Raw genomic sequence first — 19,366 nt, 5'->3', positions numbered from 1 at the left:
GAGGGAAGTTAAATATAAGGCGTAACAAAATGCATGGTTGATGAGAGCAGATATGGCCTCTGCCCCCAAAACATTCATGATGGGATCTCAAATAATTCTTGAAATTCATATATCAATCTGACAATTATATCTATCATCCCCGATGTTCACTACTGGATATTAACAATAACAACAGTTAAAATCATTAAATTGTTTGAAAAGCATTAGAATAATGTGATCATTAGTTAATGCAGAAATGCAAAAACAAAATATGTTTGTTTGGTAATTATTTAAAGACTAACATTAAGGATATTGAACTGAAAGGACAAAATCTAAATAAAGGATAAAATTGCTAATTGATCCACATATAATGTATGAAATTATTAATTTTTAGTTACCAATTGAATTGCTTCATTTTGTGTAAAATCATACAAAATGTAGCAAAGGACGAAAATATATGAATTCTTTTAATTTAGTTATATTACTGTAATCAGTATTTTTTTAAATTAGACATTACTTACGTCCAAGAGTGACGGTAACCACTCAATATCAGTTAGGCCGTATGATGCCTACAAGAGCAATAAAAAAAACCTAGACATAGATACATATTGGGGTACAATCGATTTGTTTTATACAATTTTTAAACATGTACTCCTTCCCTACTGTATGTAAATAATATACATCAAGAATAAATTTATCATGGGCACACATATGTAGCTGTGAAGAATGAAGCACTAAGAAAAGCAATATTCAATAGACATTTTTGGACGATATTTAAGCTCTTCTCTTTGATAATGAAAAACTAGAACTGTGTATTTTACCAGCAGTTATAGTATAATATTATATATTAAATATTTTTGCTATTTTTTCTAGTTTTCTTATTCTCGGAACATTCTTTGAGTAGTATGTGTATGAACTATGTCATTAGTAAAAAAATATTTGTTCCATTGTGCATTTTTTTAAATTTTGTAACTTTTAAATAAATATACAGATATTATTCAATTTGTATTTATAATAACACACTTTAAATGCCAACATCTTTCCCAATCTCCAATGCAACTGCACCAACATGCCGTCAAAAGACCACTCAAATAAAAACATTAGAAGATGATTGCTTAATATTGAAGCAAGATCTCATGAGATGAAGACAATCAATTGTAAAATTAAAAAACTATAATATCAACCAATCCAATCCCAGGACTCAATATAACAAAGTGTATTTTAGTATCTTCATTATTTAAATAAAAAAAATCCTGTGCATTTTATGTGAGCTACAATAAAAATTTAATTAAAATCTATTTTATGTCAACATTCGTTATACAAAGAAGAATTTCAGTCATGATTACAAATCTTTATTAAATTTTGTTCCGAAATATGATTGTGCTCGGTTTAGGTAAGAAACGAAGATACTGTGTAAATATTTTCTAGAAATGAATATACGTCTACTTATCTCCTTCGCAGTGAATAAAACCACTCAATTTCCACATGTTTACATTCAAGAACATACAACTCACCTGCCACGGATTGACTTTTGGAATAGGCGCTTCAACAAACTTCTTCGGCTGTTGTTCTGCAGCTTGTTGCTGTTGCTCCGCTGTGGGCTGAGGGTCAGCATGCTGTTGTGGTGTTTTATGAGCTCTCGGGGGTGCTTTCCGTTCCCTGTCCCTCCGGTTTTTACCAGGACGCCGTCCATGAGAGATGACCGGTACGAAGCCCTCCTCCTCTTCAATATCTGGCCTGGGAGGCGCGTCTAACGCCTCCTCTGCGTGGGCCTCAATGTTTTCTTTATTACTTTCGCCTCCTTTGAAGTTGAGCACGGACGCGTAAGAGGGTCCTGCGCCCTCAGTAGACACGCGCGCAGCCATAACGCCGCCGCTGTCTCTTATATAAGTCCGGGCGCGCGCTCCGCGCCGTGAAGCGATCACGAGCGCGCATCCATGCTTCAACAGGCCATGTTGGGGGTTAACCCAACAATTTTGATGCGAATTTGGACACGTTTAGCGTTTTGTGCGTTCAGCGCGTAAGCCAAAATCACAAACAGAACACAAAAGCACGGGTTTACGAACTAATTTGATCGAAATTGGTAGCACACCACACTGACCCTGGCCGGACCGTATTTACATCAAAAAAATTCACTTCCGTCGGCCGATTCTAGGTTTTTTTCAATACTGAATAAAGCGCACGAATGGTATCTATCGATAGAAAGTGCTGTTTGTGGTGAAAAACACGTATAAAAACGACAAATCACAATAGAACCATATTTTGTTCACAATTCACACATGTGGTCGGACGCCCAAAAAGGGATTTTTCCGCAACACACACGGAACTTGCGGAAGGCTGTGACTTCTAATTTTACACAGACGACATTTAACCGACAGAGGGCGCTAAAAGCTCGTCAAATCGTAATGCGTTCAAGTTAATACATGAATTATGATCATTATTTCATATTTCCGAATGATTTAAACCAGAAACGTATTTTTTATTCAAGTATTACACAGTAGTGTACTACATGTCTTAACTGAAAATTTAAAAGCTTTACTTTTTTCATTTCAACCAGTTGACAAGTAGATTTAGAAAACTGAACGCATTCAATTCTAAATCACATTTTCGATGTGTTGCAAAATCTCACCGTTTGCCACAGATAGAATAATTACTAGTGATTATGACGTTCTAGCCCGAAGTCGGCAACACCGCGAAATTGTTGTGAAATAGTCGTTAAGAAATAGCCCGCTGGCTCTAGTGACTTTAAGCTACTGACCTCTATTAGTCTAATAATAATGCGAGTCGCGAGTTAAACCACTGCTAGTGTCAAAATTGTTAGATTATTAATTTTAATTAAATTGTTTCAAAAATCAATTATGGACAGAAAAACGAATACGTAAACGTAAATAATTTACAAAATACATAAAGATATGAGCATCTATAGAGTTTAGAATTTAACTTCGGCGTGTCAAGTATTAAAGGTTTCACTAAAGTTGGCCGCAAAACGAGGCTGCTTTCCGATTTTACATTTCAATACTTACAATACGATAATTTCATGGGGATAATCTCATTCTTATAATATCTCATTGAAATTTCTCGTTAATTTCAACATAGCAGACCATGACAATGAATATTAAGATTTAAATTAAAAAGGATCCTATACTAATTACGTAATTAAAAGATATTCCATAAATGGCATTGTTAAGAAAAAACCTGAAAAGAAATAATGAAACCCTATTATAATTTAGTGGTCCATCAATATGTTTATTTTGGTTCATTAAATACATATTTCGTAAAATATTGCACAGATATCAGGTGTAAAGTGAAAAGGTAAAAGCTACTACAAGTTTTATTCTAAGCTTAGACGTTTTCTTGTCGCCACCATTAATTCAACTTTGGCTTTGCTGATTCAATCCTTTTGTAAGCAAGCCTGGGCGAGGTCACAAGTTTTAATTAACTTTGTAAAAGTTTATTACATTTTGTTAGATTGTTTTGCTGTGCTATGACTACTATGACCGCAGTTAAATACATCTACATTACAAACACCGGACGCTGATGTCGTCATATTTAATAAGGTTATGTTAACTATTTGCCTCATTACGTTATTGTGAAACTGTTATTTTTAAGGCAAAAGGTAATTTGGACACGTTGAAGGTAAAAAACGAAATTTAATTCACTAGATTTCTCGCTTACCTAGAAATATAATCTACAATATGTAATTTGAGCGATTTCATCATTCTCATATTATGTAATTGTGGCGGATTATGAATGAGTACAAGATTCAGGATTAGTAGGACAGTATCTACCCAAATGATGACGACAGTTCGCACAAAAATGATTTACGTGCTTACATGACCGCATCACATACGGTAGAGGTACACAGATCCAGCAACAGAATAGACATAAAATGAATGCACACATGTGCGTACTCATTGTTATCTGACTTATAGCGATGCTCATTCCAGTATAACCGCATTCAGGACACGAGACGAACATAGGACTGAATCCGAAATTGTATATCCTTGATGGCCTCGGCATTGGATTGTCTACATAAACATCAAATGCGGATGCATAGTTCGGAGGTGGCGTATGTTGAATAAAAGAAGGCGAAGGGATGAATGTTCCCATAAACCTTGTTCTAGGTCTGGCTGCTATCTGCCTCAAAACAAATGAATACGAGGGCGGTGCACTCATTAACGAATCTGGCGCGCTCAAAGTGTGCTGATCGTCATTTAGCGCCATCTTTGCCATTTCCTGTTGCGTTTTAATAATATTTATAACTGTAAATTTTACAGAATCTTCATTTAGTTTTGTTAAAGCTTGTATGAATAGCGATTGAGGTTGATTGATTCTTGTTTTTGTCGTGGAGGTATTAGGGGAATCGGACGCGATGCGCGTCTGTATTGATCGAGATAAAGAGACACTAGGAACGTTATTGTTTGTTGGCAAGGATATGTTGGATGCGTCATTGAAAGGATTCGGAGGTTCTGGTGTTGAAGAGTTCAAGTCGTGTGAAACAATTTCTCGTGAACTGGCCATTTCATTATCTTCACCGATTCGGTTTTCTACCTGCTCACAATTACTTCCAAACTGTGTAGACACATTTAAATCCTTGCCTTCCATTTTCTATAAAAACGTAGCAATAACAATTTATAACAATTTATTGTTTCCCGATTTACGAATTTTAGTGAACCATCACCGGTAAACCATATTGACAAATCTCACAATGTGACAATAATTGTCAGTCTTTATTACAACACAGTATCCTGACCGTATTATTTTCCATGTACTTGGACTGAATAAAAAAGCGGAATTTCCATGTTAAAAGGTATCTTTTATTGAACATCATTAAATTATTAAATAATGAACTTAATTGTTTTTCTTCATTTTTAACTTTGTAGCTCTTGATTGCTTTTTTAATCAAAAATGTTCGAACGGTTACTATAAATTAAAACAAAGAAATTGAGTAGTTTTACGGTTTTAATTTCACGCCCATTTATGTGTTTAAAATTATGTCCATGAAAGTTAATAACACGATACATACATAAAACGTATGTTTTTATTGATTCCTTTCGTATTTTTTTGTTATGCCTGCTTAGAGATCGAACATTGGTTCACTTTACAGTGAGAGGCTACAATAACAATGTCGAATATATAGCCAAACCACTTTCTAGTAGAAAGTTTCTACCGCTCCCATGTGGTAATAACTTAAAGGCTGAGGTTAAAGAATTACGATGTAAAATATCAATGAGGTAACAATCAACGAGGTCGAGACCTTCTGTGTTATTTTACGGTTCATTCTTTTTCGTTAGTCTGGCAACTGTCCATGATTGCTGTCAAAAAACTATCTTGATTTCCGGTCTTTTCACACCTCCGTGGCATGGCGGATGGTCTTTATCACCGCTATTAGTGTATATTTCGGAGGTATAGCTTCGCTAAAGTAGCGAAATGGTAAGTACAAAATAATAAATCCGTATAATATTGTCGTACATGGCTACCGCGGCAGAAATTGTTTAGTGAAGTGTATTTCCTTCGTAAAAATGTGCGGTGAAGTAAACACGTGTATGCAGTTTGTAAATCTGGGAAATTAAAACTTTACAGAAGAAGTAGAGTGAGTTTTTAATAACCTAGAGTTTCAAGGCGGCATAATTTAACATTTTTTCAAATAAGAATATGTTTTAGAGAAATAATTGCGAGAAATTAAATGTTCGTTTAGGTTACTCAAACATGGCAGCTAAAACAATACTTGAAAATTGACTTTCACCTCAGCGTATTGAAATGGTTTGAATATTGACAATATCTTTTAAAGTATTTTCGATTCGAAGAGCACGTTCGATCGCCATATTTTTATAAAAAAAATGTGTTACGGTTTTAGGTTAGACGGGGTTTGTCCTTTACATTTCGTAATTGTTTGTCAACTAAACAATACCATAAATCTGACGAATCCCCGAACTCTTCCTGTCCGGCTGATATAGCCTCTCAGGTACACAACAGGGGTAGATTGAAACGTTCCCTTAGGAAACAGTATCGATCGTAGCTGATTGATATTGTGTCGACGTGTGGAACACATTCTAATGGAGCTGACAATGACATGATCAACTCGCTATTTAATACAATCCATGCAACTAGTTTATTAGTAAATAAAGCGCTAGTCATAGTCGTTCAATGTTAAATAATACCCTATAGGTATGGACTTTTCTCTGAAGGATACCTACCTACCCCTCCGGGCATAGCTGATGTTAGCCCCTAAGGCTACCAGCGAATAGGTAGGGAAAAAATATCTGAAAGTTTTCAAGTAGTTTCAAGTCTGTTTTGGTTTTAATGAACAACTGTTTTTCTGTCAATGTGTAATCATAAGAAATTTACAACTAAACAATGAATTACTCAGCATTTTCACAGGATTTCGTGAACCTTTACGATTCAATCTTGGGGTTTTTAATGTCATCAAATCATTTCCGATGTTTTTTTAATTATTATTTTATTGCTTAGATGGTTGGACGAGCTCACGGCCCATCTGGTGTTAAGTAGTTACAGTAGACTACAGACATCTACGACGTAAATGCCGCCACCGACCTTGAGATATGAGTTCTAAGATCTCAGTATAGTTACAACAGCTGCTCCACCGTTCAAACCGAAACGAATTACTGCTTCACGGCAGAAATAGGCATGGCGGTGTTACCTACCCGTGTGGACTCACAAGACGTCCTACCACCAGTTTTCAACTCTATAGTGTTCGTGGCTATAGATAAGGTTTTTAAAAAATCAATAACTGTTTCAGAGTCTATCGGTAGCCCGACCTTTAGTGTCGGTGTATTCAGAGAAGAGTGAGACGGTGCAGGGTGCAGCCAAGCCCCTCCCGTTCGTGTTTAAGGCGCCCATACGTCCGGATCTGGTCAATGATGTTCACGTTTCTATGTCCAAGAACTCGAGGCAGCCCTACTGCGTGAGCAAGGAGGCTGGTGAGTTTTGCTATTGATTTTTTTGTTGCTAAGATGGATGGAATACCCACTTATCCAAGAGAGCACTGACTTGGAAAGTCTGGCAGAAAGAAGTGAGGCCGTACCAAAACAATTGGCCGTCTTGGGCATGATGTGGGAGGAGCTAGAACAGACTGCCCAAGACGAATGCAAATGGGAGAATTTGATTCGAGCCCCACAACCCAGCAGGGGGTAAAGGGAATGAAAAAAGATTGGTGGAAGTGCAAATGTACCTGGTGTTAACTGATTATCGAACCCCTTAGACATGAACACTAACTGCTGCCACTCACCTTGAGACGAGAGTTCTAAGTTTCAGTTTAATAGTACAAAGGTTGGATTACCCTTCAAATTGAAACAAATTAATAATGGTGACATTTTTCCATGTAAAAACTGACACTATGGACAGAATAGGTATTATATGAAAGGCTGTGATATGTTTGTGATAAAAAAAAAGCCAAAATTGGCACTAAATGTCCACGCTTGCAGTGTTAATCACAGTAAGTGTTACTGCGGATTAGTGCAACAGAAAAGTGTACAGATATGGCGTTCTGGACTAGCTTATGTAGCAAGTACGGGTGCAAATTTTGTACTACAAGTAAATGTTTTGAAGTATATGTAGATGAAAGTTAACATATAAAGATACCTTGGTTTATATTTGAATTAGGACTCATAAATTTATGACATAATGGATGGGGCTGTTTTAATATATCATTGAGGCTTGGATCTCATGACTGAAGGTAGCATTTGTGTTATGGTAACAATTGGGTACCTCATCAGAAGGAACGACGAAGGGACAATCTTCCTTCAGATCACGTCGGGGTCATCAATTTGGGAGACTTAAACGACAAAGGAAAGATCTACCACCGATCGGGTGATATTTGCTCGGTAGACCGACGGTCCAAATGTTGTTGTTCGGAACTTGTATATGCGAGCTTACCTAGAAAATTTCGTAAGCGAGATTCAGGCATCTGTCAAATATCTTGTGTTCTGTGATGGCCACCTCCACAAGTGTAATAAAACACTTTCATATTGTTCTCAGGTCACCAAACCAGTGCCGAATCATGGGGTACCGGACGTGCTGTCGCCCGAATTCCGCGTGTCCGTGGTGGTGGTACCCACAGGTCAGTAGCTTTTCAAATATTTGCCAATGTAAAGTAGCTGTCTGCTTAGTGCAAGTTTTTAACATTCTCGATTCAAATTTGTATGGAGTGGGAATGTTTGCCTACGTTTGAATCTATGGGCGCTGCTCCAACTACATACAAATTTTAGTTCACTTTTACGCTATCGAGCTTACACCAAGCAGTCTGAGTCATGTGATGAGACAGTTAGATCACTAAGGAATTCCAATCTATACACACAATGTAACCTATACACAATCTATACACACGAATTAACTGCAGATATAAATTAACCTCTTCTTTGTCTTATCCTTATCCCAGTAGGGGGTCAGGACAACAATTTTTTCTATTCTATTATCTTCAATTAGCTGTCATCTCAACACACTCCTCTCTCTCAGTATACAGTAAGCAAGCACTGTATAAGCTAAAATAAGTGCCTTTCACTTCCACTTCCTATTGAAAATCTGGCATTAGCGCAATATGAATTAAATAAATAAATAAAATAAATAAATATTTACTAATTAACTGGTCCCATGATAAGTTCGTAAAGAACTTGTGTTACAGGTACCAGATAACAGAAATAAATGTAAGATTTTTTATTATACACATACATATATTTAATATACATCCATAACCCTGGTAAAGACATTTATATTTATCATACAAATATCTTCCCTTGGCGGGATTCGAACCCGCGACCCCCTTGTGTAGTGACCATGTCACTTACCACTACACCAGATGGCTGTTGAATTGTGCCATAGGTGCACATTTCCAGCACCAAATATCAAATATATACCACTCTTTCAGTTATTTATGTGAAGGATGGCTGTTGAATATTGTTACAATTCAGTCTGAGAACAAGTCACAAGGTGGATACCAAGATTTATTTGGATGTTACAGTAACTATAGTTATGTATACAGTGGTCACTTGCTATGACGGTGGCATGGTACTTGTCTTTCCAAAGTTAAAAAAAATGTCATGATTTAGATGAAATAATGCATAATTTCAGAGGCCTGCACCTTTTCAAGATCACTATCTATCACAGGACTAAAAGCTAAATGGACTCCCTGTTCATACCAGGCTGGGTTTTTGTATTTCTGGTATTAAAGCAGGATATCAAAAAGTTCCCTGATTCAAAAGCGCCCATTTTCCTACATTTAGGTTGCGTCGTCTCGGAGACTGTAATGCTAATTATGATTTGATGCTAAAGGTTTACATGTGCCTTTAGAAGTATAGTGTGCAGTTTGGTTTTGCTATAAAGACCAGTTAACTGATGTCCAAAACTCTTGACTAATCCCCGAACTCTTCCTGCCTGGCTGATATAGCCTCTCAGGTACACAACAGGGGTAGATTAAAATGTTCCCTTAGGAAACAGTATCGATCGTAGCTGATTGATAATGTGTCGACGTGTGGAACACATTCTAATAGAGCTGACAATGACATGATCAACTCTATTTAATAAAATCCATGCAACTTGTTTATTAGTAAATAAAGCACTAGTCATAGTCGTTCAATGGAGGAGGACAGTCTCCTTCTAAAGGGGGATTATATTAATAAAAAAAGTTACTTATCGTTGATAAAAAGTTTTGATGAGCTTTAACCATGATTGTAGTATTTATCGAGTTTTTGATAGATCCGTGATGTTACAAGAGTCACAATCATGGTCACACTTTGATAAGAACGTGAGGGTTAGACAGATTTAAAAAAAATCTATTGTCTTTGCTGTTGAAAGTGGTTAAAGGGTGCTGATGAAAAATTCAGATCAGATGTTGATGGCTCTCCATTCCTCCCACTTTCAGGAAAATTCAAGAAAATGCTAAGTACGCACGAAAATGTCTCACTCAACAAACTTAAAATGGAGCATAGCTTGGCGTTTATGTAATTTTTTTATAATGTTATAGGTCCGGTCAGGGTGCCTTCGGTAACATGTGTCGTGGTGGACGTATGTTCGCCCCCACGAAGCCCTGGCGGCGTTGGCATCGTCGCGTCAACCTCCGACAGCGGAGAGCGGCCTTGGCGGCAGCCGTTGCTGCTACCGGCGTCCCAGCGCTCGTTCAGGCTAGAGGTTAGTAGATGTCTAATGAAATAACAATTACCTTAGCAGCTTTCTCATTCCAAATCCTACACAACGAAAAAGCGAAATTAAAAAGAGACAAATATATTATATCTACAGAATTTAGCCTGCATGTGAATGAGATAAAGAAAAATTGTGAAGGTCTCATTCTGAGCATGTATGAACTGCACTGCTTTTTATTTCTGCAGTATATTTGTACCGGTAGTGTGAATTGAGTGAAGTAGGTGTGTTTGGTAACTATGTCGATCCAATCTGAAGTCCCTAGTCATGTATGTCCCGTGTCAGTATATATAGGCCTTAACAAACCCTAAAACGGAGTCAATCATTATACAACTAGTGTTACTCAAATGATCAAATTCGACGTTAACTCTTTAGTTCTGTTACTGATAAAAAAAAAAAAAAAAAAAATTGAATCAATATAATAATAAAGTAAATAAATCTGTCTATAGCCACTAAATAAAAACGAAAGTATAAACTGTCAATAGAAAAGCAATGCATTAAACTTAGAAAGACTTAGAAAAATGGCTCATGGCTTAGAAAAATACTAGGTAAAGTATAAAAGTAATCTTGTGAGAATACAAAGATAAATACAAAGAAAGAAGAATAACGTTTTATATTCAGTAAACATTAAATTATATTTCATGTTTCGTGTATTAAATGAAAATAATAAATATCTAATTACTGGCACTAAATGTCCACGCTTGTGATGTCGATCATTGTAAGTGTTACTGCGGATTAGTGCAACAGAAATGCGTACAGATATGGCGTTCTGGACTAGCTTACGTAGCGAGTACGGGTGCAAAGTTTGTACTACAATAATAGCTTTTTCAATTGCAAATCAATTTGGAATACTACATCCGGGAATATTGCCTAAATGTAGTGAATACTGATTTATTGAATATGTAATGTGAACTAAATATCTTCTATTAACACAGGACACATTATTGAAAAGATTCCCGAGCTTCCCCTGGTTGTAGCCGACAAAGTCCAGGAGATCAACAAGACCAAACAGGCTGTCATCTTCCTGAGGCGCCTCAAGGCATGGTCTGATATCCTTAAGGTATGTGTTTGTTTCCTTTCGGTCTCATATTCAAATATAAAAGCAAACAACACGAAATGTCCATTGACAAAAAACTCAAATGTGCAATGTAAATTTGAGTCAGACACCATTGGACGAGACTATGCTTCTATGTCAACAGTCAATTCAGAAATTTATTCTGAATTGATATAAACATTAGAAGACATACATAGTGTTTCATCATTAAATTTGCCAAATTACAAGCTTAAGGACACATGTTTATTAACATTTCGATTAATTGATATCTCTATATTTTATACACCAGCACTTAGTAATTGTGTTCTCACTTAATTAATAATTTTTATTATTTTTATAGTTTTATTAATTAATATTAATTTATTTATTATAAAAAAAAAAGAACACAATATTCCTAACCTAAAAGTACATGCTATTATCTGCAACATGCTTCGTCAGATTACAGAAATAAAGTTATCAGTAACATGCTTCGTCAAAAAGTACAATACTTACTTTCAGCTGCAAGCGCCGTCATTAATAATTGTCTTCTCACTTAACACACTAAGACATGTCATCATTGTCAATATATGGGCTTTGTTAAGCTATAGATGTTATTAGTCCTATCTAAACTACCGGTCATTTGATCATTTGTTCTCTAACATTATGGAACTTAACTACACAGTGTACATAATTGATGTAATACTCAAAGGACACCTTTCCTATTTTCTGAAGCAACCCTTGGTTGTTTTAGTGGTGCTGTGTAGGCTCTCAGTACTTAGTACTGTCTGTGTGTTTATATGTGTATTAAACAGTCGACATCACCCAAAACACGTCATTTCGGATCCTCTCGATCCACTAACGGTGCTTTTAGGTACCTCAAGCACCGGTAACCGACCTCGCCGAATCCGTCGCTTGCGACGAAGAGTTGGCGAGCAAACTAACCCACAGACACAGGCCACTGTGTTTCTCGCCGGATCTTCTCACTGGGTCACGTTTCCGATCCGTTGGTAGATTTTGCAAAGCACTGCTCTTGTTAGGATTTGTGTTGGCAATGTCGTTAGGTTTGAGCCCCGTGAGCTCAGCTACTCACCTGGACAATCTAATATAACTCGTCGAGGTTACTAAAATAAGTAGGAAAAAAGTGTATTTACTGTCTTAACTCTCATTAAGTATCAAATGGAATAATTGCAGTTGTTCATTGTATTTGATATTTGTTTTTTTTAGGTGTACAAGTCTCAGCGTCTTCGTGCTGGTAAGGGTAAAATGCGCAACCGTCGTCGTATCCAGCGTAAGGGGCCCCTCATAATCTTCAACAAGGATCAGGTAATACTGTTTCTGAGGGTGGACTTAGATTTTCTTAGTCATTGTACGAGTCTGAATGGGATCCCTCTGATAAGCCTTACTTTACATATAGTTAATATGTGTATTGTCACGAATTGAGGGTAAATTAAATTATCCCGAAGGAAACATTGATCCTGAAATTCGAAAGGGTCAGTGTGTCGACATGTGGATGACATTTTGTTAGTTTAATAATAAAAATATTGTATCTTTCAAAACCATACGTTGTTTATAGTTAGATGCTAATGACAAGAAAAGATTTGAGATCATTCATTATTTTTATTGATTGAAAATAAAAATTTATTCAAAACTTTTGGTTATTCTTTCTTGGACAGGGTCTGACTCGCGCCTTCCGCAATATCCCCGGTGTGGAGCTCCTGAATGTTAACAAGCTGAACCTCCTGAAGCTGGCTCCGGGAGGTCATCTTGGACGTTTCGTCATCTGGACTCAGTCCGCATTCGGCAGGCTTGGTTAGTTCTTTATTTTTTTTCGTAGAGAAACCCACGACGTTCCTGTAGGATATGGCTTCTTCAAAATTAAGAAAGTTAATTTGTAGTATTGACATTGACAATATAAAATCTTCATAACTCTACTAATGTTTTGGAACAGCATGCCGTGTCTCACTGAGGAGTTAGCAACATTCTCTGGGTATGATTTTCTAAATCCAAATTACATTATTGCTTTTCAGAATATTTACCTAACACAGATAAGTAGAGATCTAGATTTGCATTTTTAACTACTGATCAAAGACCAATACTGAAATTTGAAGAAAAAAAAAAATTTGTGCAGAATCTGATGTTGAAATCGGGAAAATCACTAGTTTATCTTGTTCATTTTAGGAAGGATATGATATTTTCTCGATTCCCCAAAAACAACAGATGAGAGATAATGATGAATCTGTTCTATGCATCTACAATCCCATAAAGCCTTACTCTTTCCGTTCCGCATATGGTTGGAGTTACGATTTATATGGGATATATTGAAGGATGTTCCCAAAGGAAACATCACTTGTCAGTACACGGTGGGTGGTGTGTCGACATGAGGAATACATCTCATTTGAAACTAGTAAAGTGGTTCTATAAATAATAAATCTCATTTTATGAAAAAATTAGTGTGTTCTGTATATTAAGTTAACTTAAATTAAACTTAAACTTAATAAGTCCGATTCAAGTCTAATTTAGTCTGATTTGTTTAAAATTGTGCCCTATCTTTGGTATTAATTGAGTATTAGACTCTCATTAATCTTGACTAATTAATTTTAGATGGTTGATGTCTATATTCTCAATGTAACCGTAAAGTTTAAACTTTAAAATAACTTCATACAAATATATGCCAATATTTTTGTATGTAGAGCAAAAATTATGATATACTAAAATTATTATTTAGTACACTACATTGTATATATTCCACTTTCACAATTGAAAAGGAGAATGCCCATTGTAGTATGGAATTTGGTTTCAGTTTGTGATCTCATGTAACTTACCTCATTTTGTAGGGTTTAATATGTTTATTCAATTATAAAAAAAATTAAATCTCTAGTTCGCCGGATTTTCTAGTAAAAGACCAATGAAGTTTATAGAATTAGGTTATTTTTTGTACAAGACAGCGGTGGACATTTTTTGATTATGCTAAGTTCTTACATATTTAAAAACATACGTATAAAGTATTTTATTAATGAAAACATGTTTATAATATAAACTTATTTGCCTAGCTTAATATTGTGTGGCTAGGGCCACTACGGCCATTCGTTAAGTAAAAGTACTATTACGGCAAATCAAAATAAAACAAAAATAGACATAAAATAATTTATTTCTCATATTGTGCAGATGTATCATTGTACCTAACCCAGCCCAGCCTAACATGGACACAACAACCCACAGTTCGATTGCCAACGAGATAGCTGTAGTAATAACCATGCATTAATAGTATTAGCAACGTTTTCATCACGATTGGTTAATAAGTCCGTATGATAAATAAATTAATTCTGCCCCAAATATGCCTGAACTTCTGCCTAACAAAATAGGTAACGAATAATATGATCGAAACACACGATATAACTCAATCGGAAACATGAAAAATCGCGTCAGTATGTAAATCAAAATATTATTGTTAAGTAGGTACTTGTCAAATGTCAGTAGCAGTAGTAGTTGTATTTTTCCAACTGGAAAGGCAAAGGTATCATACCATACATAATCTTTTACAATTTTTTTTATAAAAAAATATAAAAGATATAAATATTTTGCCAATTGAATTTACTAATTTAATTTCATGCCAATTGGTTAATGTCTCAAATTAATCAACTTCATTTAATTTCACTCCATATTATCATTTTTTTAAAAGATTAGGCTGTATGAATTAATATCTTTGCCTTTCCATTAGGAAAATTGAACTACTACTAGATAAAAGTTTTTAAATTACTAATTGTTTTAATCTTCTATAACCGGCGAAGTTATAACTTAATATTTTTGAAGAAATTGTTAAAAATAAAAACTTTATTTTTAATATATATTTGATCGTAGCACAACACGAAACCAAAAATGGGCAATCTCCTTTGTGATCAATGTTTTATGAGGTATTTTATATATATTAAATTTTGGCTTACAGACCCCTTATTCGGGTCATGGAAGACACCATCAAAACAAAAGAAGAACTTCAACCTGCCCCAACCGAAGATGGCCAACACTGACCTCACACGTCTTCTCAAGTCTGATGAGATCAGGAAGGTCCTCCGTGCTCCCAAGTATGTTGTCTTTAGGGTTGCTCTCAGAAATGTAATATAGTTTTATGAAGATCCAATATTAAGCCTATGAATTTTGTGTTGAATTATTATTTCTTTATGTCATTGAAACGGACACCTCTGGATCTTCATATTATTATTATCTGGTTCCTAAATATTACAATCATTCTGCTAATGTTGTATAGGTATATATTGACCAGTAGATTTATTTGTGATGAAAGAGATTCTATATTTTATTTATTATTTTCTTAATTGCTTATGTGTGTGGACGAGCTCACGGTCCACCTGGTGTTAAGTCGTTATCGGAGCCCATAGACGTCTACAAAGTTAATGCCGCCACCTACTTTGAAATATTTTTTGATTTGATTTGATATGAGTTCTAAGGTCTCAGTATAATTACAACGGCTGCCCCACCCTTCAAACCGAAACGCATAACTGCTTCGCGGCAGAAATAGCCAGGGCGGTGGTACCTACCCGTGCGGACTCGCAAGAGGTCCATCATACCATCGTACCATCAGTAATTGAGATGATAAATACAAGAATTTTTTGTTTTTTTTAATAGAATAATCAAAACCGAGTTTATTAATGATGATATTGCATTACAGAGCATTGGGTTATGATACAAACCATGATTACCTAACATGTTGACACATACTGAATAAATAATATAATGTAACGGACTAGCCAAATAATTACCGGGTCTCGTAAATGTTCAATTTTGATTGCAGCAAACGCGTGATCCGTGCTACACGCAAATTGAACCCACTCACCAATAACAAGGCGATGCTGAAACTCAATCCTTACGCGGCCGTGCTGAAGAGGAAAGCTATCTTAGAGCTGCGCAGAAGGAAGAACTTGAAGGCTCTGGCTGATGCCGAGAAGAGTGGAGTATGTGTTTGACTGGGTTCACACCCAGAAAGAATTATGTTATATACTAGCTATGTACCCTAAGTCACTCATCTGACTAATGCTATGTCAATCCGGTTACTTGGTTTCAACTTGAAAGAAGGATAAACAAACAAACACTTTCAAATTTATAATTGAAGACTATGAGTGGATGAAGGGGTGGATTAAGTACCGTTTTTAAGATTTTTGAGTATTGAATGAAGGTGTTATGTGCCTATATGCCCATATGTGATGGGTAAAGTAAGGCCCGCAAGCCAACTGTCATCGGAAGTATTTAATCCGGCCCGCCGAGAGTCCATCCATCCTAAATATGCTAGTCAGCATTTTGACGCGTAAAATAAAATCTGACGTTATAATTGAAAATCTTCGAATTTTTAATGAAAGTTCCAATTCGTCAGGGGTATTTTGAGCTTTCATTATCTCCATAATTAACTTGCTATTATTATAATTATCTCGGAAGTCTGTCACAGGTTTTATTTTGTTTATTGGAAAAAAAACCATTCTTTTCAGTTCATAGATAGGTATCTATCACACGCCTCACGTCTCAAAAAGCTTTAATACAAAGTGAATTTTTTCTATAATTCTGGCCCTCTAGAATTTCTTAAACTTTGTGGCCCGCCATTAAAAATGTTTGCCCACGACTGCTATAAACCATATTAGACCTTAAAACTCCAGGTTTGAAGGCTATTTTTAGAAATTGCATGTCATGAAGGAGTTATGTACAAAGAAAAAGTACAAGTAACAAAAGTTTGTTGTCTGTTTTCTAGAAATTAACAAATTGTATCATATCCCCTTCATATACCCATATCTTCAATTATTTGTATACTGCAACCAATACAGTCAGCGGAGAAGAACTTGAACTTAAATATAGACTGTATTCTAATGTTTTTTTGACGTGACAACGTCTTATAATTCGATGGAGCCGGCATGCGGCGTTACCTCGCTCTGAGGCGTATTTTCTTATGACGTTGTCACGTTCAACTATCGTCAGTAAACCGAATTTACAGACAACCGATTTATTTATTTATCAGAAAATCTACTGTATTGTGTATTTATTTAATGATGAAATCACTCTATCAGAGCATTGGGTTATGAGCCGAAATGATTACTAATCACGTTGACGAATCTTCTGAATGACAATCTAATATGATACTCGGTGATAATTGTTAAACATAATGTTACTTAATATCGTTAATTGTTTGTAGCTGAAGCTGTCTAAGCGAAACCCCGCTATGAAGGCTGAGAAACTACGCGAGAGGAGACGCAAGAACATCAAGGAGGCTCTCGCCAAGAAACCGAAAAAGCCGGTCGCTAAGAAGACCCCGCCTCCCCCCAAGAAGAAGGCCGATAAGAAGCCGAAAGCTGAAAAGGCCGCGAAACCCAAGGCCGAAAAGCCTAAAGCTGATGATAAGCCTAAGGCGTAAATAAATAAATAGATTTTTTAAGGGGATTTTTGTTTTATTTCAATATATTCTCGTGTCCAATTACTTTAATTTCTCGCTTGTGATTTTATCGTAAGTAATATTAATATTTCCGGAATGAATGCTGCGAAAAGCAGTTTAATAACTGGAGTGCCGTGTAAATAGGTACGGTCATATAGTTTGTCAGGATCAATAATGATTCAAATTAGCGATTCGCTAGGCGGTAGGAATATTTAGTGTCGCGGCCAAATTGGAAAAGACCCAACATCGGAGAATACAAACATCGCTATATATAAATACTCGAGAGGCGAGCAATTCACAATATCAAAGAAAGTTGTGGTATCGATGCGATAGCTGTGGTTAAAAAAGTATGTAATTTTAGGTTAATTTTGCTAGTTGCGCGCTATTCACTTGCTAAAGCCTTTGTCAAACAGAACGCGTAATTAGCGCGCGTCAGAGCGCTACGCTATAACGCCGAGATGTGTTGTACTACAACGGTATACCGTCAAACAGAGCGCCAGCGCTATAGCGCTTATATTAAATTACCATAGTAGTACAACACATCTCGGCGTCAGTTTAGCGCTCTGACGCGCCTAATTACGCGTTCCGTTTGACGAATCCTTAAGAAGCGGGAACGCGAATGGCCGTGCGCGAGTTCTAAGTTCAAAACTTTAAACTGTGTTGAACATACTATGTTCTTTGATGATCCATTTTTGAAATTCCGGCTCCTTCAAATAGTATGTAACTGCCTATTCATTGGATGTAGAAAGAGGCGGTGCGGCGTCACAAGCGTGTAAATTCTAAATTCAAAACTAGGTATTGAGAATGAGGCGCTCATTCAATGACATTAACTCATCTGTTTTTAAATAGAGTACCTAGGTAGTTAAATTTTCCTGACTTTGCTTTCTTTTGTTTGTTAATGCATGTTTTAATCTTTTAGGTCTCTTAGGAATATATTCATTCTCAATATCGTTCGGATTCGTCTTCTCGAAGTCTACTAAATATTCCGGCGCCTTAGTAACAGAAAAATTATTAAAGATAGAAGCAAAGGAAAACATCAAAATCTGAAGGGAAGTTTATTACAAAAGCCACATACAAAATTTTACGAATTTAATAATACAGTACATTACAAAAACGTTCTAAATTCAAAATTCTTGTCACTTCAATAGAAAAATTCCGACAGGCAATCTTAAAGTACGGATTCCACTGAGAGCGACGTGAGATATAATTAGCTTGGTCATATCGTTGGCTTCCATTGTATAATAATCATGGATTTTCAAATGTTTTATTGTTGTATGTCTATACTAATATTATAAAGAGGAAAGATTTGTTTGTTTGTTTGTTTCGAATAGGCTCCGAAACTACTGGACCGATTTGAAAAATTCTTTTTCCATTAGAAGCCGACATTGTCCCTGATGAACATAGGCTACTTTTTCTTTATTTTTTTATTTTTTTTGGTTTCATGTGTGTTTTAATGTTTCCGAAGCGAAGCGTGGGCGGGTCGCTAGTAGTAATATAAGTTGGTATCTTCGAACATCTATATCTAAGGCAAATTTTTGGTGAATTTATTTTTGCATCGCAGACACTAAAGCAACTTATCACCCTAGTTTCCTTAGCCTTCCTTCTATACGGATCCTCTGCATTCAACATTTAAAAAAAAATCTTACTATCTCAATCAAAACGTCAACATTACAGTTAAATTAGCTATACACCACCAAACTTGCTGTCAGTTTTGCGTGAGACTTGTAGCTTGATGAAATGACTGGTTCGTGTAGATCCGTTTGATGCAAGGATTGAAT

At 35.9% G+C, this 19,366-nt stretch overlaps 3 protein-coding genes across 7 annotated transcripts in view; 1 reads left to right on the top strand and 2 right to left on the bottom strand.

Annotated features, from left to right (window-relative positions):
* larp (La related protein) overlaps positions 1-2,337 on the bottom strand; it is an 86,202-nt gene extending 83,865 nt beyond the window's left edge. For all 5 annotated transcript variants that reach the window (XM_089731242.1, XM_089731243.1, XM_028179340.2 and 2 more), the window contains exon 1: positions 1,494-2,337. In XM_089731242.1, coding sequence (XP_089587368.1) covers positions 1,494-1,844 — 351 coding nt within the window. In that variant the 5' untranslated portion in view covers positions 1,845-2,337. The remainder of the gene's footprint in view (positions 1-1,493) is intronic.
* Positions 2,338-3,385: 1,048 nt separating this feature from the next.
* Positions 3,386-4,584, bottom strand: LOC114246594 (uncharacterized). The gene has a single exon (XM_028179196.2). It carries the CDS (start codon positions 4,582-4,584, stop codon positions 3,724-3,726), a length of 861 nt encoding a protein of 286 aa, XP_028034997.2. The 3' UTR covers positions 3,386-3,723.
* A 498-nt stretch (positions 4,585-5,082) lies between these two features.
* On the top strand, positions 5,083-17,596 carry RpL4 (ribosomal protein L4). Its single transcript, XM_028179278.2, has 10 exons — positions 5,083-5,412; positions 6,740-6,920; positions 7,978-8,059; positions 9,959-10,122; positions 11,067-11,191; positions 12,389-12,487; positions 12,838-12,973; positions 15,108-15,243; positions 15,969-16,128; positions 17,352-17,596. The coding sequence occupies exons 1-10, from the start codon at positions 5,410-5,412 to the stop codon at positions 17,568-17,570; spliced, it is 1,305 nt and encodes a 434-aa protein (XP_028035079.2). The 5' UTR covers positions 5,083-5,409; the 3' UTR covers positions 17,571-17,596.
* Positions 17,597-19,366: the final 1,770 nt, after the last annotated feature.

The sequence above is a fragment of the Bombyx mandarina genome, chromosome 11, assembly GCF_030267445.1.
Source record: "Bombyx mandarina strain Sakado chromosome 11, ASM3026744v2".
NCBI classification, from domain to species: Eukaryota; Metazoa; Arthropoda; class Insecta; order Lepidoptera; family Bombycidae; genus Bombyx; species Bombyx mandarina.
Note: the sequence above shows the minus strand (reverse complement) of the source record. Positions and strands in the feature narration are given on the sequence as shown.

Coding starts and splice junctions, on each gene's coding strand:
- LOC114246594 (XM_028179196.2), bottom strand. CDS start 4,584: ATGGAAGGCAAGGATTTAAATGTGTCTACACAGTTTGGAAGTAATTGT.
- RpL4 (XM_028179278.2), top strand. Junction 10,123..11,066: donor AGCGCTCGTTCAGGCTAGAG/GTTAGTAGATGT, acceptor CTATTAACACAG/GACACATTATTGAAAAGATT. Junction 11,192..12,388: donor CATGGTCTGATATCCTTAAG/GTATGTGTTTGT, acceptor TGTTTTTTTTAG/GTGTACAAGTCTCAGCGTCT.